At 39.9% G+C, this 26,446-nt stretch overlaps 1 protein-coding gene across 1 annotated transcript in view; it reads right to left on the reverse strand.

Annotated features, from left to right (window-relative positions):
- Window positions 1-26,446, reverse strand: part of cfap74 (cilia and flagella associated protein 74) — a 127,098-nt gene that overhangs the window by 11,816 nt on the left and 88,836 nt on the right. The window contains exons 25-37 of the mRNA XM_062999204.1: window positions 20,424-20,557; window positions 18,801-19,077; window positions 16,694-16,855; window positions 16,462-16,583; window positions 16,209-16,343; window positions 15,866-15,975; window positions 15,656-15,711; window positions 14,034-14,153; window positions 12,142-12,297; window positions 8,015-8,144; window positions 6,019-6,173; window positions 4,108-4,246; window positions 1,533-1,660 (exon numbers count right to left, since the gene is read on the reverse strand). Coding sequence (XP_062855274.1) covers window positions 1,533-1,660; window positions 4,108-4,246; window positions 6,019-6,173; window positions 8,015-8,144; window positions 12,142-12,297; window positions 14,034-14,153; window positions 15,656-15,711; window positions 15,866-15,975; window positions 16,209-16,343; window positions 16,462-16,583; window positions 16,694-16,855; window positions 18,801-19,077; window positions 20,424-20,557 — 1,824 coding nt within the window. The remainder of the gene's footprint in view (window positions 1-1,532; window positions 1,661-4,107; window positions 4,247-6,018; window positions 6,174-8,014; window positions 8,145-12,141; window positions 12,298-14,033; window positions 14,154-15,655; window positions 15,712-15,865; window positions 15,976-16,208; window positions 16,344-16,461; window positions 16,584-16,693; window positions 16,856-18,800; window positions 19,078-20,423; window positions 20,558-26,446) is intronic.

The following is a 26,446-nucleotide window of genomic DNA, read 5'->3' on the forward strand; positions in this document are numbered from 1 at the left end:
AGGATTTTTAAGTGAAATGTTACAATTAAAATGGTGAACACATTTTATGCTAAATGTACTTATGTTAAAAACTGCTGGGACAAGAGAAAACTGTAAGGTTGTTTTATTCACTAACATACTAGGCAGTAATACTATCCAGCAGAGACCCTTGACTTCGTATATATGTCAGATTGTAGGTTAAAATTTCTCCATCAGCAAACATTGTAGATCAGCGGTGCTTTAGGTGGGATAAGGCGTAGTTATTGTAACAGACTTTTCTGTGGTTGTATCGTGACAATGGTTTGATGGACGTTTCTACACGAAGTGAGTGTGTTTTGACCCTTTGGGGCTTCCATAGTTCATGGAATAGCGTGCTTGGCTAACGCGATGACTCTAGCTGTCCGCTATTCGGTACCGTAACAGAAGAAGTTAATAAAGTGTTATGCTCCCGACAATTTGTGAATATACCGTGTATTTATTTCTTTATTAAGCAAGTGCATCACTACGACGCTCGGTTACATTATGTTAACAAACCGCAAATGAAACAAACGGTGGCAAGTCCGACGTTAAAACGTTGGTTCTACCAGTCAGACGGGCGCCCCACACTTTGAGAAACGGTGTCTTAATGAGAGATGCCATGCACGGTCAAGTCTCAACATGAACTACGGATGACTTGCATATATATATTATATATATATAATTATTATTATTATTATAAATATTCTGCTCTCTAATAACGCTCTGGCTCTGTTACAGCCAGCTTCCGACATAGTGATGAAGCATTGCTCCCTACTCCCTACACAGTTTGAAGTTCACTTCATTTGAACATTTTCGTTACCTTTGGATTGGAATCTCACATTCCTACAGAATTGGCGCTAATGGTTGAAGGACCTTTCTAAACCAATCAGACCTTCTGATTAAAATTTTAAGTAAGAAATGCTGTTATTTGCATTTATTCAGTTTGCGTCACACAGATGATGTGTCAATAAAACGCTTGATTGGCTTTCTAACAAGTTCGTGTTTTACTTCACAACCAGGAAAAGTTTGAAGGTTTTTAATTATAAGCACATTTACAAAATAATGGATTATATTCCCAATGGGACAACACACGGTTATACATTTAATAGCATCTGGAAGAACATAAGCTAAGGTAAGCAGTGGTTATTAATTTTTTGCTGTGTTTTGGATTTTAACCGCTGTGCCGTGATTTATCACGCGCTTTTGTTTTGCAATGAAAACAAAACGTATCAGTTTAAGCTTTTAAATTACCTTTTTTAAATTACGTTAATTTGCTCAATGACTAGGAAAGTAAAGACACTAAGTAAAACGGCAAATACAGTCGCTAATCTGTTGTTGTTTTGTATCTGAACTTACATATTATTTGTTTATTTCTATGCTTAATTTCCAATATATGTTTTGTGTATGTTATATTGACTCGTGACTTGACTTCGACTCTAGTCTAAAGATTTGTGACTTGACTCGAACTCTAACCTAAAGACTCGTGACTTGACTCAGACTCGTATTTTGTGACTTGTAAACATCTCTGTCTTTACCTTCTTAATGGCTGGTTGTGATGTCCGGATGCAGCCAACATCTAACTTTCGCACTGCTGCCATCTCCCGACCTTCGTGATACATACTCTTCAAGGTCACCAACACAGGGCTGGATGGCTTTTCCCTCTCTGTGTGCATGTAAATCAAACAAGGAAGTTAAAATAAATAGGCTTATAAACATTATAAAAATTATAAATGATAAATTATAAAAAAAATTCAAAAATGTATTTCAAACATTAAAAAATTATAAACACTGCTGAAAAAAAAATCACATTTTTTCTAAGTATGTGGACACCAGTCCTAATTATTGACCTAATAAGATTCACCACACCCATTTTTAGCATGTATAAAAATCAATTTTATAAAATGAATGATATGTTTTTAACTGTATGGTCCATAAATATGGTTTGATGGTTTAATAAGTTTGGTGTGGAGACCTTTGATCTCAACCCCACTAAACACAGCACCAAAGCTTTTTTGTCGGAATCGACACAGACAAAGCATTTTTTGTCAAATGCCTAGAAAATTTGAGCCTGGTATAGCTCCCAATGGGATCCAAATGGTTTGGCCATGGTTTCTAAATGTGATGTCCCACAAGCTCATGATCAGGTGTCCACATACATTTGGGAATATAAAGCATGTTAACATTTCTGTAAATATACAGCACCAGGTGCTCAGTGGTATTTAGAGCTTTTTGAGCATCTGTTAAAAAGTCAAACTAGAACTTGGTCAACAGATCTTTGACTTAGCAGTATTTTTCAAAAGTGGTCCTTTTCTCAGATTTTCCCCCCAAATTTTCTCCCCTAATCTAGTCGTATCCAATTACCCTGATTGCGTTACGCTTCACCTCTACTGATACAACCCTCCACTGCTAACTGAGGAGCTTTGCAACGGACACACGCCCCCTCCGACATGTGTGCAGTACCGACTGCCTCTTTTCACCTGCAAGAGGCGAGTTCATCAGTGGATCAGCTTTTTGCATGGAGAGCCACACCCTGATCAGCATTATTCCCCAACTCTGCGCAGGTGCCATCAATCAGCCAGCAGTGGTCGTGATTGCACCAATTACACCCTGAACAACAGCCAATCATTGTTCATGTAGCTGCCCAGCCAGGATGCCAGAGCTGAGATTCGATACAATGTATTCCAACTGAGCGGCCATGTATGAACATTTTAATGGATAGGCACTATGTACAGTATTTACTTAATATTTGCTAAAATAGTGGCTTGAAAGGTACAAAGACTATCACTCCAACATGCACACAGTTGGCAACCACTTTTTTTTTACCTGCCAGAGATCGAGTCTCATAGAGAGCAGTAGTGATGGCATAAGTGCGGCTTTTGAGAGATTGAAGCAAATGAAACAAATGATTCGGAAAGAGATTCGAGCTTGTGAAACGTTCAAATCATCGCACCACAGTGACATCTAGTGTCCAATCAGTGGTCTAACAGTAACATCTGTCTTATCTAGATCACTGAAAGAAGTGTGTTTTGATAGTGGTATGAAACATCATTCAGTCATATAATGGGTGTCCTTGACATTGACCATTATTTATTATACAATCAAAATGGGAAATGATTGTGCAACCAGGCTATGCAATATTTACTACACATTGACACATACAATTGATCAGTTTCCAAACGTTTCAAAACGGCGTGACATAATGAAACCTTTTCCGGGACAGTCACGTGACTTTTTCATTTTGATACAGACTTCGATGCAACGTTTCAAAACACTGAGCTTCAAATGAATCGATTCAGTCTCGAATACAAGTTTCGAGGTTGACATCACTAGAGAGCAGTATCTCTTAAGGAGAGTCCAGGATTTCATCGTGCAGGTACCTCAACCAGCCAGTAGAGACTGCAATTGTAGCAGTGATGACAAACCTGTTTACCTTTACCCTCCCTCAGATACAGCCAATCATGCAGTGTGGGTGCCCAGCCAGTCGATATCCTGTTAGGGTCCAGTTTCCCTGGAATAAATGGGTGCAATGCAATAACACACCCCGGACAGGACACCAATCCATTGCAAGGCCTCGGCCACCCCCCTCAGACATAACCATCATGTCTGTAGGTAGACGTCCAACTTGGATCCAGGGATTCGAACTCGGGGTCCCAGTGACAGTGTGCTAGCCTTATTTTACTGCTGTGCTACCCCTAAGCTAATTTTTTATAAAAACATTTTTGCTAAAGTTGAGACAATATAAGGTAATTAAACCTTTTATTAACATGGTAAACTCATGTTAACTGAACAGTATTAATATTTAAGACAACTCTTTACATTTATACTTTATACCTGACAAAATACCTCCACTTCCTACTGTTCTAGTAATGTTGACACTAAAAGACACTCCATGCATGGCACTTACCTTGGTTCATACTACATCTAACCAGTATGTAATTAAAATTTTAATCAGACTGGGGTGTTTAATATAAACGAATCAAACAAATATAACCTAAATTGAACGTACATAAATATTTGTATATATATATACAGTATATGTGACAATCTAAACAGTGTATGAAATTAACCTGAAATAAATAAATAAAATAAATGAAGTGAAGTCCTGTTTACCTGTAGATTCTGTTGTTTCTGTATTGTAAATGTGTGGAGGGATGAGCGATTCATTGCACATGTCTAATGGATCACCACCACATACAAACATGTTGTGGCACCTAGCTGCACCTTGTAATTCCAGAACACACACTGTTTGCTGTCAGTGAAGGAAGACACAAACATGAAAACAAACCATCAGTCCTGCCAGGAATTAGTGTTTTCAGATTTACACAAATTTAACCGTTTCTTGCATTTAGCAATGTACCAGTGTCATGTTTTACCTTTTAATGTTAATGCTAATGCCAATACCTAATACTTATGCGTTATTAGCCTATAACAGATATGATTGCAACTTTATAAACCATACTTCTTGGCATTTTACATATTTATTCTTATTCTTTTTCTTCTCTAATTCTTTAAAAATTATTTCATTGTAATAAAGCTAAATTGTCTACAGTTTGTCATTTTATGTTAGATTAGTTTAGATCAAATCAGATCTGTTACAGCACAGCACACAGAGAGCCGTACAACAAAATGCAGTTGCGCATTCAGTACAATCAAATTTACATTTACTGCATTTTAGCAGACGCTTTTATCCAAAGCGACTTACAGTATTGTGATGGTATATATTGTCTAAGCAAATGAAGGTTAGGGGCCTTGCTCAAGGGCCCAACAGTGTTAGTGGTGGGGCTTGAACCAGCGACCTTTCATTTACTACTCCAGTACCTTAACCCACTAGGCTACAACTGCCCAATAGAAGAGGAGTGCAGAGATACTGTATATGGCTATTTAAAATAACATGGCAAGGTTATAAATCAGCTGTGTACACAGTATGCAAAGATTTGGGCCCCTCTGGGTAAATGCCATGCTTGTAAACCTCAAATACAAGAAACAAACATATGCATATTTCACTGGACAGGTACTGTTTATTTGTTAAACATGCCCACTTGCCTTGGAGATCAGCACTGTGACTTGGTAACAGGATCATGTATTTTTGCTTTCTCAGCTATGGCTGGCATATGGGGCATGGAGGTGCAGATGATTGAGGTGTCAAGTCCTCCATCTGTACCTCTTTGAGTTTTCATTTGCTCCAGGTGAAAGTGTTTCTATTTATCACGCTTTTTCTCTAACAGACTTGCCAGGTCCTCTATTGGCAATCTGCGTTCCCTGAAACCATGATACCGGGCTTGGTCTGGTTTTCGGCTGGTGTGGGATGCCAGCATACTTTTATCTTTGCATGGGATCCTGGCTGAGGTTGCAGTGCTTTTGGACCTCAACGTGGAACTGCCCAGAAAAAACAAATTGCCCTAGAAACTGAGCGTTGTCTGTTTTCCAGAGTAAACTCCACATGCAGGCATTTATACTGGGGGCGGCTGCACCAGTTGGAGGGGTTGAGGTGCCAACTCAGCTATGGCTGCCTTTGGCTGTGGGTTTCCTATCTTTTTTCCTTTTTTCCAAGAACAGCGATGTCAAGCGCTCTGAGCAGACTGTCATATTTCAACAACTAGTTTCCATTTCTGTACTGTCCCTTTTCTATCCACTTTCTCTGTTGCAAACTGCAAATGTTTTTGTGACTTTTATTTATTACTTTGTTTCTGTAATTTTGGCCATGGATTTTATATATTCTTATCCTCTGTATTGTTCTACCTTGGCCAAGCATCCTGCAGTTGTAGTATTTCTTCAACTGTCATGTTTAAGTCTAGTGCTGTAGTACTGGGTAAAAATTTTTTTTGTTTGTGTTAATTGGTCTTAACTGAATAAATTAGTGTCTGATTATAACTAAGAATTGATAGTCAAATTTAAAGCAAACGAATTCTGAAACTACAAATACATTATCTTAGTTTAGTATTTGATAAATGGTAAAAAAGGAGCCTACTGCATTACAGCACGTTTGAGATAATAATAATAATAAGTTTGTGGTTCTCTCACTTGATTCATAAGTTGCACACGGAGCGTGTCATGGTACTTCATACTCTCATGGTCGGGTTGGAAGGACACGGTGACGTCCTGATGTTTACCAGGAGCAATGGCGCCCTCTGTAGGTGATACACTGAACACACTCTGGCCACTGTAATTCTGAGTGCCTGGAATGATGGACCAAAATCAGGATCAGTGGACAAAGTAATACTCTAAATGAGTCTAAATGAGCCTAAGACGATCATTGTTTTACGCTGGTTAAGTCATGTACTAAAGGATATAGCTCATATTTAAAATCTATGACATCATGTTCTAAGTACAAACCCCATTTTCCACAAAATTTGTAACACTTTCTTAAATGCACTAAACCTAAAAAAACTGTAATATGTAAAATTACCTGAATTTTTATTTAAGTGATAAAACACAAAGAAAACATTTTCAGTGTTTTCACTAACAAATCTAACTGTATTTCATAAATATAAAAACAACAGAATGTGGTGACTGCAACACACTAAAAAGTTGGAACAGAGTCAGAATAAGACTAAAATTAGTGGAAGATTCGGCAACTAGCCTTTAACTGGTAACATGTGAGGTTATCAAGACTTAGCATAAAAGGAGAATCCACCAAAGGCTTAGTCTTTGCCAGCAAGGATGGGTTCTAGTTTACCTCTTTATGAGAGAAATATCTGTCAGTTCAAAGACAATATTTCTCAGTGCGAGTTTGCTAAAAATTACATTCTGCCACAATCTCCAGCTCATAATATCATAAAAGATTCAGGAAGTCACAGCATATCTAAATGCATAACGACCAAAGGCGGAAACCGCTGCTGAATGGGCCACACTACCATGAACTACCATGATGGACATAGCCGCACATGCTCCGGAGTACTTTGGAAAATCCTTGTCACTTAACACAGACTGCTACTGCATCATGAAATGCACCCTGCAACTGCATTATGCAAAGAGGAAGCCAAACATTTATTTGTGCAGAAATACTGGAAAGTTCTCTGGGCTTGAAGTCATCTTAGATGGACTGAAAGACAGTGGAAACGTTGGTTAGGGTTAGGGTGTGTTGGAAAAACATATGGTTCTAGACCATCCAGGTCTAGGTGATGTGACCCAGTGGTAAACATGTGTTGATGCATGTCGAGTCAGACCCACTTCTTCTTTTCCTCGGCCTTTGTCCCGTTCGGCTGCGGGGTCGGCTCTCAGCAGATCATGATCCGCCTCGATTTGGCACAATTTTTACGCCGGATGCCCTTCCTGACACAACCCTCCCTATTTGATCCGGGCTTGGGACCGGCACTACAATGCTCTGGTTTGTGCATCTAGCGGCTAGGTATCTATAGGACAATTCAGTGTTTCCAATTAGCCTGGTGGCATGTTTTTGGAATGTGGAAGGAAACCGGAGCACACCCACGCGGACACGGGGAGAACATGCAAACTTCGCACAGAAAGGACCCAGACTGCCCCACCTGGGGATCGAACCCAGGACCTTCTTGTTGTGAGGCGACAGTGCTACCCACTAAGCCACCGTGCCACCTCGAGTCAGACCCATTATCTTTTCATATTTTTGTATTTGCAGGTATAGAGCACATAAAAATTGTCTTGTGGAAATGTAGCCATAGTGTTTATATAATATATAATATAATATTTTTAATATAATATTTAAAATATTCACTTATTGGTGCTCAGGTGGCACAGCAGTCTATTACGCTAGCCCGTCATTAGTGCTATCGGTGGACAGGACTTTTACACAGAAATGATTGGCTATGTCTGGGTGGATGGCCAAATCTCTGTAATGGACTGACGCCCTGTCCAGGGTATTCCTGCCTTTTACCCAGTGTTTCCCAGTAAAACTGGTCCCACCTTGACCCCCACTAGGATAAAGCAAACATGAAGTTTTTTAATGTTACTAAAATACAGCTTTTGTTTATTTTTATTCCAGTCTCATTTAGCTATGATCATGCACTCTGTTTAATAAGTGTCTTCAGCTTTGCGACCTTACCTAAAGTTGAGCACGGTGTGGAATATGTAGAAAGGAATGCTGGGAGCAACTGGAAATGATTATGTGTAGGAAGGCAGATGCTGTCCAACAAAACCTTAAACTGTACATGGAGAGACGAAGAGTTCTGGAGCTACACATTTAACAAGAGAAAAGGTATTGTAGTGATTAGAATTATGCACCAAGATTGGATCATCAAATGTATACAGCATTTAAAAGGGATGTAACGATACACTCTATCCACGATGCGATACGATTCACGATACTGGGTTCACGATATGATTTTTTCCCCTAAATTTTTTTAAACAAAATGAAATTGAGGACAAATTATGACAAAGTTTCCTTTAATTATTTCTCTTAAAAAAAAAAAAAAATACTGTATTTGTGCTTATCTTTTATTTATCTAAATAATGAATGCCCTTTTATTTCTGAGGTAGGTACAAATCCAACAAATCCAACATTATATAAATAAATGAATAATACAAATAAAGAAAGTATCCTCACATAAATAAATTTGGCTGGAAAACCCCCCTACCTGGCAACTTTGTGAAAAGCCATCAACCAGGCGAGGTGAATAGCGCCAGTGCCCTCTGCTGTTTAAAGTGAATATCAATGAATAACCGATTCGAATCGTGGCACATGTGCACCGATCTTTAACTGTCTTGAGGTGCATCGTTACATCCCTAGTATTTAAAGTACAGAGCCAAACCTATGTGGACACCTTTTTGGTCATCCCATTGCAAAACCCTGGGCATCAATATGAAGTTGGCAACACCTCTACAACTCGAACAAACTTCACTCTTCTGGAAAGGATTTTTAAGAAGATTTTGGAGTGCATCTGTGGAAATATGTGCACCACTGCCAGGCAGGCACTGGTGTTAGATAAGAAGGTCTGGCTCGCAATCATTGTTGATATTTGTCCAAAGGTGTTTAGTTGGATTGAGGTCAGGGCCAAACACATAATGCTAAAATAAAAAATATTTTTTAAATATGTTGAAGTTTTTATACAGTGAGGAAAATAAGTATTTGATCCCCTGCTGATTTTGTAAGTTTACCCCCTTACAAAGACTTGAACAGTCTATAATTTTTATGGAAGGTTTATTTTAACAGAGAGAGACAGAATATCAACAAAAAATCCAGAAAAAAAAAATTAAATAAAAGTTATAAATTAATTTGTATTTAATTAACGGAAATAAGTATTTGATCCCCTACCAACCAGCAAGAATTCTGACCCCCACAGACCGGTTATGTGCACAAAAGGCACACAAATTAGTCCTGTCCCTGTATAAAAGACTCCTGTCACAGAATCAGTTTCTTCCGTTCAAATCTCTCGACCACCATGGGCAAGACCAAAGAGCTATCAAAGGACGTCAGGGACAAGATTGTAGACCTGCACAAGGCTGGAATGGGCTACAAGACAATCAGCAAGAAGCTTGGTGAGAAAGAGACCACTGTTGGTGCGATAATTCGAAAATGGAAGAAATACAAGATCACAGTCAATCGCCCTCACTCTGGAGCTCCATGCAAGATCTCACCTGGTGGGGTAAGAATGATTCTGAGAAAGGTGAGGTCAGTCCAGGATTACACGGGAGGAGCTTGTCAATGATCTCAAGGGAGCTGGGAGCAGAGAAATGCTGAATATGACCCCAAGAACACCATCCCCACCGGGCATTTCTCTGCCTCCAAACACGGCGAGTGGAGTTGATGCCAAAGAGCTCAATTTTGGTCTCATCTGACCATATCACATTCTCCCAAGCTTTCTCTGAATCATTCAGGTGTTCATTGGCAAACTTCAGATGGGCCTGTACATGAGCCTTCTTGAGCAGAGGGACTTTGCGGGCACTGAAGGATGTCAATCCATTACGGCGAAGTGTGTTACTAATGGTTTTATTGGCTCCCTTGAGATCATTGACAAGCTCCTCCCGTGTAATTCTGGGCTGACCTCACCTTTCTCAGAATCATTCTTACCCCACCAGGTGAGATCTTGCATGGAGCTCCAGAGTGAGGGCGATTGACTGTGATCTTGTATTTCTTCCATTTTCGAATTATCGCACCAACAGTGGTCTCTTTCTCACCAAGCTTCTTGCTGATGGTCTTGTAGCCCATTCCAGCCTTGTGCAGGTCTACAATCTTGTCCCTGACGTCCTTTGATAGCTCTTTGGTCTTGCCCATGGTGGTCGATAGATTTGAATGGAAGAAACTGATTCTGTGACAGGAGTCTTTTATACAGGGACAGGACTAATTTGTGTGCCTTTTGTGCACATAACCGGTCTGTGGGGGTCAGAATTCTTGCTGGTTGGTAGGGGATCAAATACTTATTTCCCTTAATTAAATACAAATTAATTTATAACTTTTATTTAATGTTTTTTTCTGGATTTTTTGTTGATATTCTGTCTCTCTCTGTTAAAATAAACCTTCCATAAAAATTATAGACTGTTCAAGTCTTTGTAAGGGGGTAAACTTACAAAATCAGCAGGGGATCAAATACTTATTTGTAAGGTTCTGTGGCATCAGTGGTACTTACCACTCTTCCCTGATGTCACAGAGCCTTACAGAGCTCAGTAGAGGAAGGCCTTAAATAATAGGCCTTCCAATTAGGGCGAATTGCCTGCAGCTGTGGGCTGGCTTACTTAAGCCAGCTCTGCACAGCAGCGGGTGTCGCACCTTTTGTCTGCTTTTGTTTCTTTTGTTTGTTTTTTCAGTTCGCTGGTGGCAGCGCATCCACGCTTTTATAGGCCAGACGGTATCCCCTGGTGGCATGTGCCATTAGGGTGTGTAGACTGCAAGGTCGAGGTAACATCTTTAATTAGCCTATTGCTTTAGCGTGGTGCGACGCCGTGCAGCCCTCGTGCTGCCTTTTCTTTATTCGGTTAGCGTTAGCGGTGCTGCTAAACAGCAAGCGATAGCGCTTGCAGCCGTATCCGCATTAACCTCTCATCTTAAGTGGTCATTTGGTTTCGTAACCGCTGGATGGCGAGGCCGTTAAGTGTTCGGCTCTCGCGTCAACATCCCCGGTTCGAATCCGCACTTCTGAGGTTGGCTAACTGATTTGTTCTTTTCTTCTCTTTTCAGATCGGCGAACTTCATTAGCTGCAACCTTCAGCGAAGCCACGCCGATCGCGTCCTTCCCGTAGCCCACCGCCGTGCGGGGGGCTATTGATGTCCGGGAGTCCTTAACTCCCGTGTCATATTGCTGTAGTGCCTTAGCGCTTTCAGCTTGGTGGGTTAGTAACTGCCTGATGGTGATGCCGTCAAGCGCTCGGCTATAACGCCATTACCCGGTTTACACCCACCGCTTTATTCTCAGCGATAGTGGGATTAGTAACTGCCTGATGGTGATGCCGTCAAGCGCTCGGCTATAACGCCATTACCCGGTTTACACCCACCGCTTTATTCTCAGTGATAGTGGGATCAGTAACTGCCTGGTGGTGATGCCGTCAAGCGCTCGGCTATAACGCCATTACCCGGTTCATACCCACCGCTTTATGTTTCAGCGCCTGTAGGTTCAGTAACTGCCTGATGGTGATGCCGTCAAGCGCTCGGCTATAACGCCATTACCCGGTTCATACCTAGCGCTTTATCTTCAGCGTCTACACACACCCCCTCACCCGCGCTACGCTAGCGCGTTGGCAACACAACCGCCATGCACCGGCGCGACCCGGGTTCGCGCCTTGCATTAATCTTTGTTTTCCTTTTTCAGTTTTCGTTGCCTGCATCGCCCAGCGGTCTCCAGCGGGGTTCATTATTGGTTTTGTTTTTGTTTTGTGTTTTGTGTTTAATTTTTCATTTAAAAAATAAAATTATTATTTAAGTTAATCTCCGCACTTGAGTCCTTACTCTCCCACGTGACATTATTTTCCCCACTGTACACCTGTTAGCAATGGATGTGGGTAAAGCACCTGAAATCAATAATTAGGAAGGGTGTCCACATACATTGGGCTATATAATGTAACTTCTTATATTATAACAAATACTAATTTATAATTTAGAAGTGATGTACAATTGATGCTAAGGAGGCCATACTGTTTCAAAAGAAAAAGAAGTTGCTAGAGCTGCAATGTTTAATATGTTATTAAAATGAATATAACTCTGCAGTATAACTCAGTGTGAAGTACAGTTACAGGTCTCACCTGAAACACTTGGGTAGTGCTCTCTTTTTCCAGCACATATCCAAAATCCAGGAGCTGTCCCTTATGTGAGCAAGTGACGAGAGGTTCAACCCCCTCTCCACATAGAGTGAATTCCAAAGCCATTTTACTGCACATCACCTCCAGGGTCTCATGATACTGATTAAACAAATATACAATTAAGTTTAGAGTTTAAAGAATGTATAACACATAACACTTTAATAGCATCCCATTGAAAATGCATCGTGAATTATGAAGAGGTGAATCAGACAACAGCAAACATGAATTGTTGTCTTGCATCGAGCAAGAATGGAGAAAAAATTTACTTGCAAATCTGCACCAATTAAGAGTGCTCAGTTCCCAAACCATTACAAAGTCACATTAACACTAACACTCATTAATTAAATATTTTTTTCTTTTGTCAGTTACATAAAGATTTAAAAGAATTAACAAATCACAGATTAATTCATTCAGTGTCTGTTTTATCATCACATTTCTCCTAGTCAGGGTCATGGTGGGCACTGGGCAAAAGGTAGGAATCACAGCAGACAGGTTGCCAGTCCACCTCGGGGCAACACACACACACATTCACATTTAAAGGCAAGCTGTAGCTCCAATTAGCCTGACTAATCTAATTCTAAAAAATGAATGCCATTAGGTCTGGCAGGGGGCATAGAGAAACAGATGCCTCATAGTATTGATTACATTAACCCACAATCTTTGCACCTTATTAAGCATTAATTCACTCCAGGTGGAGGTGACTATATTTAATCACATTTTCCTCTCCACAGAATTGCTGGCTCTTATGTTGGCAACAACAGTACCTTTAACATGGTTTTGTGTCCTTTGTATTTATTCTGTTGTCTGTCTCATTTATACTAAAAGCCCTTACAATTAGATGAGTAACAAACCCCATTTCTTTATTTTTTGTTTATGTATTTTCTCTCTATTTTCCTCCCGATTTAGCACACTCAATTTGTCTTCCACTGCTGAGGAATACCCAATTGCATCTGAGGAGAGCTCGTCGCTGTACACGCCTCTCCCGACACGTGCACAGCCCTCTTCTTCTCGCCCCTGCACTCTGCACAGCCGTCTCTTCCGCCAGTCAGGGTCCTTACACAGCGTATGAAGACCCACCCACACATAGTCCGGTCCCCACCCTGCAGATACGATGGCCAATTAGTATCTGCTGCAGGCACTGTCAATTATGCCCACCAAATGGAGCCCAGCCGACCTGTGGCAATGCCGAGTTTCGAAACGAGGAGTTCAGAAACTCGGCACTGGTGAGCTAGCGGAATATCCTGCAGCGCCACCTGGGCGCCTAACAAACCCCATTTCTAAAAAGCTGGGACCAAATTTACCCACAAAATCTTGGTTGTTAAGTAAGCACACTGGACATTTGTTTAAGTGACAAGTACAAAGATTTCCAATGTCATCTTTAACCCACTTAATTGTATTTCATAAATACAAACAAATTAGCATTCAATGCCTATACACATTTAATTTACATTCAATAAATTTGGGAAAGAGGCATGCTTACCACTGAGTTATATCACCTTTCCTATGAATTACACTTTTTAATCGTTTGGGAACTGAGTATACTAATTGCTGCAGTTTTGAAATAGAAATTTTGCTAAACACACAAGCCTCAACAGTCTGTCACTGCCATTTGAATTGAATTTGAATTGTTTATATGTACAGTATATGAATGGATGTATATTAACAAATGAAATTAAGTTGACTAGACAAAACAAGAAATTATATAAATAATATTATAATAAATTAATCCCAAGTGTTCTATATCTTAAATTTGAGAATTTGTTATTAATACTGTATATTTTGTGTAGGCTTATTGGTGTAACTGCTACACTCCAGCAGAGGCCAGTACTCGTCACCTTTTTACACATTGCTGGTATGAAAGCCAGCAAGAGTGTGTGTGTGTCTCCAGGCTTGACAGCTCTCATTGCATTCTGCACACAGAATGGGCCATTCAGGTCCAGCAGTGAAGATTTCAGCTACAGCTTGTGTTAAGAATAACATTTCTCTGTTTCATCATACATGATACTGAACCATTATTATTCTGTATGGAAAAGTAAGATCTTTAAAAACTCTGGATTAAATAGTAGTTTCCTCTTATCCATATAGGACATGTTTCAAGACCACCGATGCCTGAAACTGTTGATAATGTGGAACCTTATATGTTTTCTATAGATAAGCACATTTGATAATGTCGGGGAACTCTTTGGACACTATTGAACAAGTATGAGTGAAAGAAGGCCAGATGGGGAGTCACATTAGTAATTAGGAGCCATCAGGAACTGTAGAAGAGGAATACAGAAAGCCAAGCATGTTTTGCATTGCATGCATGTTTTGTCATGGCAAGTAGAGTGAGAAATTACACGTCTAAATTTAGAGAAAAAAAGAATGCTATGGACGCATGTATACTTCACTATTGCACCCGTGTGTCTTTAACATGATAAATATTGCTTGAGGTTGAGACCTAAGAGCTTTTTAAGAATGACACTTCTCAATCCATATTCATGTTACTATACATACTGTAGATGTGATGATATACACCAATCAGCCATAACATTAAAACCACCTTCTTGTTTGTACACACATTATCTGTTTTATCGGCTTTACTTACCATATAGGAGCACTTTGTCATTCTACAATTACTGACTGTAATCCATCTGTTTCTCTACATGCTCTGTAAGCCCCCTTTTATGCTGTTCGTCAATGGTCAGGACCTATTTGGGTGGTGGATCATTCTCAGCACTGCAGTGACACTGACATGGTGGTGGTGTGTTAGTGTGTGTTGTGCTGGTATGAGTGGATCAGACACAGCAATGCTGATGGAGTTTTTAAACATCTCACTGTCAGTGCTGGACTGAGAATAGTCCACCAACCAAAAAATATCCAGCTAACAGTGCCCCGTGGGCAGCGTCCTGTGACCACTAATGAAGGTCTAGATGATGACCAACTCAAACAGCAGCAACAGATGAGCGATCGTCTCTGACTTTACATCTACAAGGTGGACCAACTAAGTAGGAGTGTCTAGTAGAGTGGACAGTGAGTGGACATGGTATTTAAAAACTCCAGCAGTGCTGCTGTGTCTCATACCAGCACAACACACACTAACACACCACCACCATGTCAGTGTCACTGCAGTGCTGAGAATGATCCACCACCTTAATAATACCTACTCTGTGGTGGTCCTGTGGGGGTCCTGACCATTGAAGAACAGGGTGAAAGCAGGCTAAAAGGTACGTAGAAAAATAGATGGACTACAGTTAGTAATTGTAGAACTGCAAAGTGCTTCTATATGGTAAGTGGAGCTGATAAAATGGACAGTGAGTGTAGAAACGAGGAGGTGGTTTTAATGTTATGGCTGATCAGTGCATATGTTAGTATAAACAATTAAGGTAACAAATTTGCACTAATATGAGAAACAACAGGAAAAAGGGAAGAAGCAGAGGTACTGACAGCTGCTTTAACCTCCTCTGCAAAAGGATACATCCACCAGCTCAGAAGAAATGTTCTGGATTGTAACCTTTTTCAAAACTTTTTGACCTATAAAATTAAAAGACAATTAACAAAAAGTCGTGAATAAATATTTTGGGTGTTTTTGGGTGGCACCAGATCCACTGCAATTCTTAAAAGGTGTGTGTAATTAAGATAAACAAATAATTAAAAACTCTATAAAAGAAAACCTTGGGGCTGTTACCTACTGCCACCTGGTTAAAGTTGATGGTAGTCTTCCCTTTGTCTGAGACGACCATCAGCATGGGTTGGACAGCTGGGCAATGTAGCTCCAGGTAAAGTGTGTTATGCAAGCTGTGGAGAAAGAAAATCTATCTCTGTACTTCAGCTTTCAGACATAAAGTACACATCAGTGCAAATCATACAGAATTAAAATATCATATAAAAAGAGACTGACAAAACAATAAGTACAGAAGTGAGTTCAATTAGGCAGACTGCCAATTAACAGCATGTATCAGCTACTACAATGTAGAATAATACAAAATAGAAGCATTTGCACTAATGGTCATATATTTGTGGCTTTTTACCTGTATATTGGTGCCTCAGTTTCTTTCTGTTCTCTAATGTCTCCATTAGAAACAAAGCATGGGATGACATAACGGCTGCATCGTTCTTTAAAGGACTGGAGAAGAGAGGCCTTCCCAGCAGCATACTCATCTGAACTAGATATAAAAAACAACATAAAACATAACAGCCACATATTTAACACAAAAAGCCAATCTGTTCATAATTTAAATTAACACATATGTGTTATTTCTGTTTTTACTGGGAAATACTGACTCTTTCTGAATGTCTGCTGGGTTTGGGGGTTGGGAAGTACTTTCAGTTTTGTGGGTCTGAGACACTTTGCTGGTCCTCTTCTGAGGAGGATTCTTTGAGTCCTGCTCTGTCTCCTTTTTACTCTGAAAACATGATAAAGTCAAACAGTTGCTGTTAGTGTTGATTTTTTTTTTTAGCTCTGGACATTGTTTTGAACAGAAAGTTTGGTAAGTTTAGAGTGATAAATGTTTACTTTTGTCTCTGATCCTATCCTTTTATTACAGTTGTCCAGAACTTCAGCTTTTTGAGATTCCTGTAGCTTCATCTCCTCATTATGACACAGCAGTCGAACAGCCTCTGCCTTTATGTCATCATCAGATAGCGCAGGGCTGAATGTAACTTGCACCAGACACCTCTATGGACAAAACAAAATCATCAAGCTGCCTACTGACAAAACATGCTTTGAATCTGAACTGTGAGCAATTAAATGTGAACACATGACCCATGAGCTTGTTGGACATCCCATTCCAAAAATCCACTTTTCTGAAAGGACTTTCCACAACACTTTTTTTCTATTTTATTTATGCATTTTCTCCCATTTTTTCCCCCAATTTAGCGTAGTCAATTTGTCTTCCGCTGCTGGGGGATCCCTGATTGCAGTCGAGGTGGGTATATTGCTGCTCGCACGCCTCCTCCGACTCGCATGCAGCCCTTGGTGGAACCCTTTTTCACCTATGCACTCTGCACAGGCACCTCTCTATCTGCCAATCAGGGTCCTTACACAGCGTTTGAAGACCCCACCCACATAGTCCGGTTAACTCGCCCTAGCAGAACTGTGTCTGCTGCAGGCGCTGCAAATTATGCCCGCTAGATGGCGCCCAGCCGACCGGTGGCAGCGCCGAGTTTTGAACTGAGGAGTTCAGAATCTCGGTGCTGGTGTGCTAGCAGAATATCCCGCTGCACCACCTTGGCGCCCCACAACATTTTTAAGGTCAGGACTATAAGCAGGCCACTGGAGTTTCTCCAAACCAAATCTTTATGGACCTTGTTTTGTGCACAGGGGCAGTCATGCTAGAATAGGAAACCTAAACTTTTACCGCAAGTGATTTATTTGATATAACTCTTTATTTACACCTGTTAGCAATGGATAAATTAATAATTAGCCACATAGTGTATTAAATAGCAAAAACAAAATTGGTTAAATACGTGTTGCCTCCCCTCCCCCCACTGTATAAAATACTATTCTTAGATTAATACAAATTAGGCTTGTCATAAAGATGACAACTGCATTTAATAAATCATTGTTAAGCTAAGTAAGTTAAGTAATGCACAAACCCTATTTTCAGAAAAGGGACATTTTGTAAAATGCAATTGAAAACAAGTATCTGTAATTTGTTAATTCTCTTTAATCCTTATTTCACTGACAATCATACAAAAAATTCCAGTGTTTTTACTAACCAATTTTTGTTAATATAAACACACATATGCAAACCACACATGCCGTGGCCAATAACACACCCTCACATCGTGACCTGACTATTTCATCTTTGACACAGTAAGCCCAACATCTGTTTTTTTTTCTTCTCAAAAACAAGTTGAAACGTGAACTCATCTGACCACAGCTCAAGATTCCACTGTATTTCAGTCCATCTGAGATGAGTTTGAGCTCAGAGAACTCTGTGGTGTTTTTGCATAGAATTTATGATGAAGTGGTGATGCAGTGGTGGACTTGTGTTTAGTGACAACTATTTTCTAAAATTCTCCCAAGCCCATTTGGCAATATTTATCACAGTAGCATGACTGTTTCTCAGGTAATGCCATCTGAAGGATTAAAGGTCACACTCATTTAAGAGTAGTTACCTTTCTGTACATGGACTGAGATTTCTTTTTACAATATTATGTATGCTAGATGGTGAAGAACCTAAATTATCTGTCATTCTAGGTTGGGGATCGCTTGACAATTCTCTCAAAGTTCTCTCAACCCATGTTTTCTTTTAAAGACTTTGGTCAAAGCAGTTCACCTGCTTATTGTGGAATGTTTAAACATGGTGTAGCTTGAATAGTGTATAGAATGGTGTCAATTCCACACACTTTTTACTTTTATTTTGCCTCTAACCAAACATTTTTAACTGTGTTGCAGGCATCACATATGACATTTGTTTATATTTACAAAAAGTAAAATCACAAAAAGTTGGTCAGTAAAAACATTGGACAACTTTGTACTTTTGTCAGTAAAATAAAGGTTCAAGAGAATGAACACTTCACAGATTCTTCATTTTTACAAAATGTCCCAACTATTCTGGAAATGGGGTTTGTATAATAGAAAGTTGTATCACAATGGCTAAACTATATATCAGTACCTGTCCTGGAAACACACATCCTGTAACAGGGGTCACTGTGATTTCAGATTTTTCTGGGGGAATGAATGTGAAGTACTTGGCACACACAGGAGCAATGGGACCTTTTCCTATGCGTGGCACAGGGTGGGTGAACTCATTGCGACTTGTATGGCTGTTTAGCACATATAGCACTGCAGTAGAGCAATCTCCAGCTGCTGTGGCCCCGAACTGCAATAACGAATCAGAAAGTTCCAGCAAAGGGCGTACACCAATCGCACGGCATGATAACAGGAAATCTCTAAAAAAAAAAGGATGTATTTAAGCAAGTTTTAAAAGATCGTTATGCATGATAACATATAAAAAACCCAAGTGATTTGTACTAATCAGATAAAAAATTAGGTGATATAGTAAAAAACTTTAACAACCATTACAAGTGGTAAGATATATACAGTGCTGTAAAAATATTTGTAGTATTAGACATATAAAATGTAAGTAAATAAAATTGACATACAGTATGTTTTCCATTTTATTTCACTTTATTTATTTTTATTTTACCACCGCTTTATTCTGGTCAGAGTAGCAGTGGGTCCAGTCTCCCTGTCCACCACTTTCCCTCAGACAAAGCCAATTATGTCTGTTTAGACTCTGTTGCTTGATAGCACTGCTAAGATTCCAGGGTGCCCTAAATGCTTTATTGAGCATTTTTTCTTGAACTTTCTCATTCAAAATTTTAAACCTCAAAGCTTTGCAAAAACCACTTGATGACAACCATTGTCATGGACTTTTCTCCACTGATTGAGCATTTATGGGCGCTCTTGAAAAAAGAGAAAGCCAAGCATGCCCAAACATCACAAGATGCTCTTTGGAATATTGTAAAATTCTGCTGGGATAATACGGAATATCAAATTTTGCTCAAACCTGTAAAGTCCATCCCAGCTAAAGTGCATGCTGTCAGTACAGCAAAAGGGGGAATATACAAAATACTAAGAAAGAGGGCTGTGGGGCTGAACAGCCAAGCCAGTGTGAGGTGCACTTGTCAGTGTGCTCTCAGTGCTGGTCCCAAGAATGGATCAAAGTCAATTAATAAAAAATATTGGATCAGCCAAAAAAAAAATTTGTAATAAATTCTAAAAAATCAGTAATTACATATGTGCCTACAAAGTGTAAAACACCGACACTGACCTAGATAGGCATCCACACAAACACAATTGGCCGTGTTTGAGGGAGGAAAGGTTGGACGAGTTATCTTCCCACTGCCACTGCAATATGTGATCTCCAGGACTGGTCTGGGTGTCTGCATGGGGGTGGGGGGTTTGCTTTTTACAAGAAGCTTAGCATGTCTGTCCGTACACAATACGGCTCCGTGTGGGAACCAAACACTGGCAGGTGATAGAAGCAGCCACATATTGGACACGTGTCAGAGGGGACGTGGTGATTTAGCTCTCCCTGATCAGATTAGGCTTGTGCAAGCAGCAGTGGATTTACAATTGGGAACTGGTAATGACCAGATTTGAGATAATACAGAGGAAAAAATGTATGTAATGTTTGAATTAACCTTTTAATTATTAAGATTAAATGAAGTTAAAGGTGTTCATTTGTTACACTACACGTTTTGAAAAGATGGTTTGTTAGAACCTGAATTACCTGTTAATTGCTGACTTGCAGGTGAGTTGAAAGTTGTATTCTCCAGCCTTAAATGCATTGAAAATCAGGTCAATTTTCAGTGTTTGTAGTGGAAGCAGGGTGCCAAAGCCATCGTTAGGTTGGATGTCAATAAACTGCAAATAAAAAAATTCGAATATTATTAGTTTTAGCTTGCAAAATGATTATACATTACACATTATTACAGATATTAGTTGTCATTATTACCTGCAGCCAGCAATTAAATAATATTGCAAACTTAACAGGTTAGAAAGTAAAATATGGCGACCAACACAATGAATTGTAAAATCAATTACAGGCATCTTATAAAACACCATTTGCTGTGTAGTTGTGGCACTCCAAAGGTTATAACTTAATAATACAACTGTATGTTTCTGTCTCTTTGCTCTAGGTGTGTGTGTGTCTGGATGTTTCCTGTCCTTTGGCTAATGAATCAAACCCTGACCAGGATAAAATGACGGTAAAAGGTTATATAAAGGTTATATAAAGATATATTCATGGGAACAGACAACCAGTGACAGAAATGTATTTAACCTCTAAAATGAACAAATGTAAATAAATGTATAGATATTTAGTGTAACATTTACAAACATATCATTTATCACTTTATCCTGTTCAGGGTTGCTGTTGGATTGGTTTTCCTAAAATCACTGGAAGCAATGCAGTAACACATCCTGGACAGGGCACAAATCCTTCACGGGGCCTTGGCCAATCCCCCCACCCTCAACATAGCCAATTATGTAGACGCGTGACCGGCCGATAGCGATGCTGGGAATTCAAACCCTGGATTCCAGCTGTAGAAGAAGGCTAGCAGAGTTTATGAAACTTTGATTGTAAGCAAGGTCTTCTCATTTAACATCAGTGCCTGACCTGGCTAAGGGATTACTTTGGCAAACCTTTGAAATATAAATGTAAATGTAAGAAACACTCCACTTTTTCAATGTGCATTTTCCATACTGTCTCAACATTTTCTGATTTGTTGTATTTAGTTAATAATAATTGTATTTAGTCAGTTCCTAGGTAATAGCTTATTTCAATAAAAAAAATCAAATAAACTTCTTTTAAGAACTGGGACAGATGGTGATTAGCACAAATCAGACCAAATGGGTTTAAAAATCTTACAGCACTGAAAGTTTTTTTAATGTCGCAGTTTGTGATCTACTTAAATGAATGCAAAGACCTTTATTTCTTCATGTTTTACCACTGCTTTTACCCGCGTCCGCGTTTCCCAACCTTTTTTGCACCACGGACCGGTTTCATATAAGATATAATTTCACGGACCGGCGGGGAAGTGAGGATTCAATAATATTGCTCACAAACGGTGTAAAATGAGCTTTTTTCGCTGCAACGAGACGCTGCTTCCACCTAGGGGTGACAAGACAATAATACCTGGAATACAAGCAGTAAAAACTGCTTTTCTAGTGATCTTTAATTATTCATTTTTTCTGTGCGGCCCGGTAGTAAATGACCCACGGACCGGTACCGGTCTGCGGCCCGGTGGTTAGGGACCACTGCTCTTAAGTTATAGTAGATTAGAAGAAGTTTTGTTCTTCCCAATTCTTACAACTTCGGTTAAATACAATGCATGCAACTGAGTGTTAGGCAACTTGTCATTGGTGGGGCATGAACAAACAATTTACTGATCACTAGTTCAATGACCTCAAACATTAAGTTTCCCTTTACTTTAATCTATTTAATGTATGATTTACAAACTTTTTTTTCTCTTTTGACACCCAACTGTTCAAGAGCACCGCGGAGATTGGAACCCTGAATCTCAGCAGTAGTGGACTAGTGTATTTTACTGCTGCATCACCCAAGGGCCCTATTATTTAGAGAAGTTGCGATATACATTTAATTATTTGACATTATTTCATATTTCGTACTGTTTGGTAAAAACATATCACATGTCTATGTTGTGAAATAGTCTAAATTAACTATGATTTGTGTTTTGAACGAACCTTGTCACAGGTAACCTTGTAACAGAAATACCGTTCTGCCTTTTGGTACCTTTCTAGAAGTGCCAGGGTAATGGCAGATGGATCCTTCCCCTTTGTAACCTCCAATATGCAGGGTGCCGGGGCTCTGCCCACAGTGAAATGTTTATGCTGAATATGCTGAATCTGTCTGTTCCTAAAAAAGCCCATGAGTATGTGCCATACCAGTGACATTTACCAATCCTTCGCTACTGTTTGCTTGAGAAGGGTTGAATATGTTCAGTGTGGAAAAAGCTATTTGGCTTCCATTTGTGCTTGTCTGCATGACTTTTGTTCATGGTTCTTTGTGCACAAGCCACCCATGGTCTGATTTCCCACAGATTTAAGCTATAATTAAATTATTAAGGCAGCATGAAGTATGCCCAAATCTGTGTGTTAGTATTTCTTTATCTACATTAGTATACACGATCAGGCATAACATTATGACCACCTTCTTGTTTCTACACTCACTGTCCATTTTATCAGCTCCACTTACCATATAGAAGCACTTTGTAGTTCTACAATTACCATCTGTTTCTCTACATGCTGTGTTATCCCCCTGTCATGCTGTTTATCAATGGTCAGGACCCCCACAGGACCAGTACAGAGCAGGTATTATTTGGGTGGTGGATCATTCTCAGCACTGCAGTGACACTGACATGGTGGTGGTGTGTTAGTGTGTGTTGTGCTGGTATGAGTGGATAAGACACAGCAATGCTGATGGAGTTTTTAAACACCTCACTGTCACTGCTGGACTCAGAATAGTCCACCAACCAAAAACATCCCGCCAACAGCACCCCGTGTGCAGCATCCTGTGACCACTGATAAAGGTCTAGAAGATGACCAACTCAAACAGCAGCAATAGATGAGCGATCGTCTCTGACTTTACATCTACAAGGTGGACCAACTAGGTAGGAGTTTCTAGTAGAGTGGACAGTAAGTGGACACTGTATTTAAAAACTCCAGCAGCACTGCTGTGTCTGATCCACTCATACCAGCACAACACACACTAACACACCACCATCATGTCATCGTCACTGCAGTGCTCAGCATCATCCACCACCTAAATAATTCCTGCTCTGTGGTGCAGTGATGGCATAGTTACCTTGAAAAAGTAATCTGATTACTGATTACTGATTACTCCTTTAAAAAGTAACTTAGTTACTTTATGGATTACTTGATTTTAAAAGTAACTAAGTTAGATTACAAGTTACTTTATTAGTTATATAATGCGGAATATTTCAAAGATATTCCTTTGCAATACTTTATCATTTGGCTGCCAACTTGTGTGTACTGATGAGACTCAATTGAATCCCAGAACATGCTAGTGTGAATGCATGGAAAACAAATTTTAATTTTCTTTCAAGAATATGATACAGACTGACCAACACTATTACGCTAAATCAGCATTGAAAATTGACTTTACTTTTAATAGCCTTCTTCAATGCTGGAGCTTCTTAAAACGGAAGATTTTCTTTTAAATAGAAGTGTTATTTACCTGCTATTAAATTGTTTTCCAACAAAATCCGCCCAATTTGGCGGATAATCGCCCAATCTGGCAACACTGGAATGCGCAGAGCCAGCTGGCGCTTTTACTCGTAGCGCGCCACGAATACTACTAAATAGTACTACTTCTGTAATTGTGTTGGTGGTTGACATTTATGTTGAGTGTATTACTGCACTGTTTTGGTGAAGAACTACTCATCTGAGGTGCGCTGCTCCTGCGTGCAGAAATGCTTCCGCAAAAAAATTGCCGGCAAAGCGGTGGTGGGGGGGCCAGGGGTGGCCGAAGATTACTTTATGGTGGCCATGGCAACCACTGGCCACCCCCTGGCTCCGCCCCTGCCAAGAAGAAAGCAAAAATATCTTTTCACTAAGGAAAATGACAAAAATAGTAACGCACAGTAATTTGGATAAGTAACTTTAATCTGATTACTGGATTGGAAATAGTAACGCGTTAGATTACTCGTTACTGAAAAATGTGGTCAGATTAGAGTAACGCGTTACTAAGTAACGCGTTACAGACCATCAGTGCTGTGGTGGTCCCGTCGGGGTCCTGACCATTGAAGAACAGGGTGAAAGCAGGCTAAAAAAGTATGTAGAGAAATAGATGGACTACAGTCAGTAATTGTAGAACTACAAAGTGCTTCTATATGGTAAGTGGAGTCTGCTCTGTCATTGCCAATCTAGGTGTGAAGGACCTCCAGTGGCCAACACACTGAGCTCAACCCCAGTGAACACCTTTGGTATAAACTGGAAAGTCAATTGCTGAACAGGCCTTCTCATCCAAAATCAGTGCAGGACCTTACAAATGCTATTTTGAATGAATAGGCACAAATAAGCACAATTTGTTGTGAAGCCTATTCAGAAAAAAGGCAACTACATATTAATACTCCTGGATTTGTAATAGAATGTCTACAAGCTCATGGCCAAGTATTCACATGCACTTGGCCATATGATGTATTGGGTGGACGTTAATTTTATTGCATTTGGTGTAATAAGTTTATATGGCAATATGTGTTTAAATATACTAAAACAAACTAAGGTGATGTCACTATATAAAAACACATATGCGCTTGGGTAGCACAGCAGTAAAACATGCTAGCCCACTAATGCTGAGATCTCAAACGCCTGAGTTTGAATCCCAGCTCTGTTGTCAGCCGGCCGGGTGTGTGTCTGTAATGCCAAGTTCACACTACACGACTTTCCAAGTCGTCAGGTCGCTGTACAGTTCCCACTACACAACTGGATTTCTTGTAATTGGGAGTCGGTGTAGCTTTCACACTACACGACTGATCGGCGATAGGGGGTTTCACACTACACGATCTATCACTAACTGGAATCACAGGCGAGCTTCTCTGGTTTCCCAAACTACGTTCTGTCACGAAAACAAACGCGAGAAGTGACGAAAGGTTTAATGATACCATGTCCAAAAATGCACGTCAACAAGAAGCGAGTGATCAAAATTTGAGCGCTGAGGTGCAGTGTAAAAAAAAGAGGAAAAATATATTTATGAGTGGATTTGGATTGGATTGTTTTATAGTGAGTTGGAGGTTAATAAATATTTTTTGCAATGCAACGTTGGTGTTATGTCCCACCTTTTTACAACTCCTCCCCTGAGTTTCCTCTCACCCCATATCTTGCGTTCTCATTGGCTGTTTGACATAGAACTCATTGCCAGTCAGGCAACACAGATTCAGATATCTGACATGCTAGAAATCCCGCTTCGAGCCGCTCGGATCGAGTTGTTGAGTAGTTCACACATGGCGATTGAGAGCCAAGTTTCGATCGCCGAGCAAACGCAGAGTTGCTCCCAAGCCGGCAAATCTAGTGCTGACCAGTCGGCAAGTGAAAATCAGGGCAAAAGTCGTGTAGTGTGGACTAGGCATAAGAGGCGTGAGAGTGGCTGAACAGGATTTCCTTATAATTGCTGCAGTTGTGGCCTCTGCTGGCTGATCGATGATGGCTGCACAATAAGACAGGGGATGATGCAAAATCCCTATGTGAACTCGCCTGGTGCAGGGGCGTGTTATGGTTGTGACTCTTCTTGGTCAGGAGTGGAGGTTTGCAATACAACTAGAAAATGCATAAATAGGAAAAAAAAACACATAAACTGGCTGAACCTGTAATTGGTTGTTATCATCTCATTAAAGAACCTGGACAGTATATGGAGATGTGATGGCTGAAACTAATTTGTGAAAAAGATTTTCAAATTGTTTAATGTTATTTCATGAAGCCAGAAATAGTTACTGTGAGACACACCACATTAACGAAGCCCTCAGGCTGCCTATATGTGAAAATAAGTGTGGCTTCCTTCAGATGTGCTCTGATAGAACAGCTGCCCAAATGGTGCTTATTACTCCGGCAATTACAGACATCTTCTCAATTTTAATAATAATAATGCATCTAGATTTTGCAATTAGGTAATGTATCCAATTTAATTCTATTTTGGGAAAAGTTGGGGACATATTGTAAAACACAATAAAAACAAGAATTCATAATTTGTTAATTCTCTTGAACCTTTATTTAACT

Source organism: Trichomycterus rosablanca, chromosome 7, assembly GCF_030014385.1.
Source record: "Trichomycterus rosablanca isolate fTriRos1 chromosome 7, fTriRos1.hap1, whole genome shotgun sequence".
NCBI classification, from domain to species: domain Eukaryota; kingdom Metazoa; phylum Chordata; class Actinopteri; order Siluriformes; family Trichomycteridae; genus Trichomycterus; species Trichomycterus rosablanca.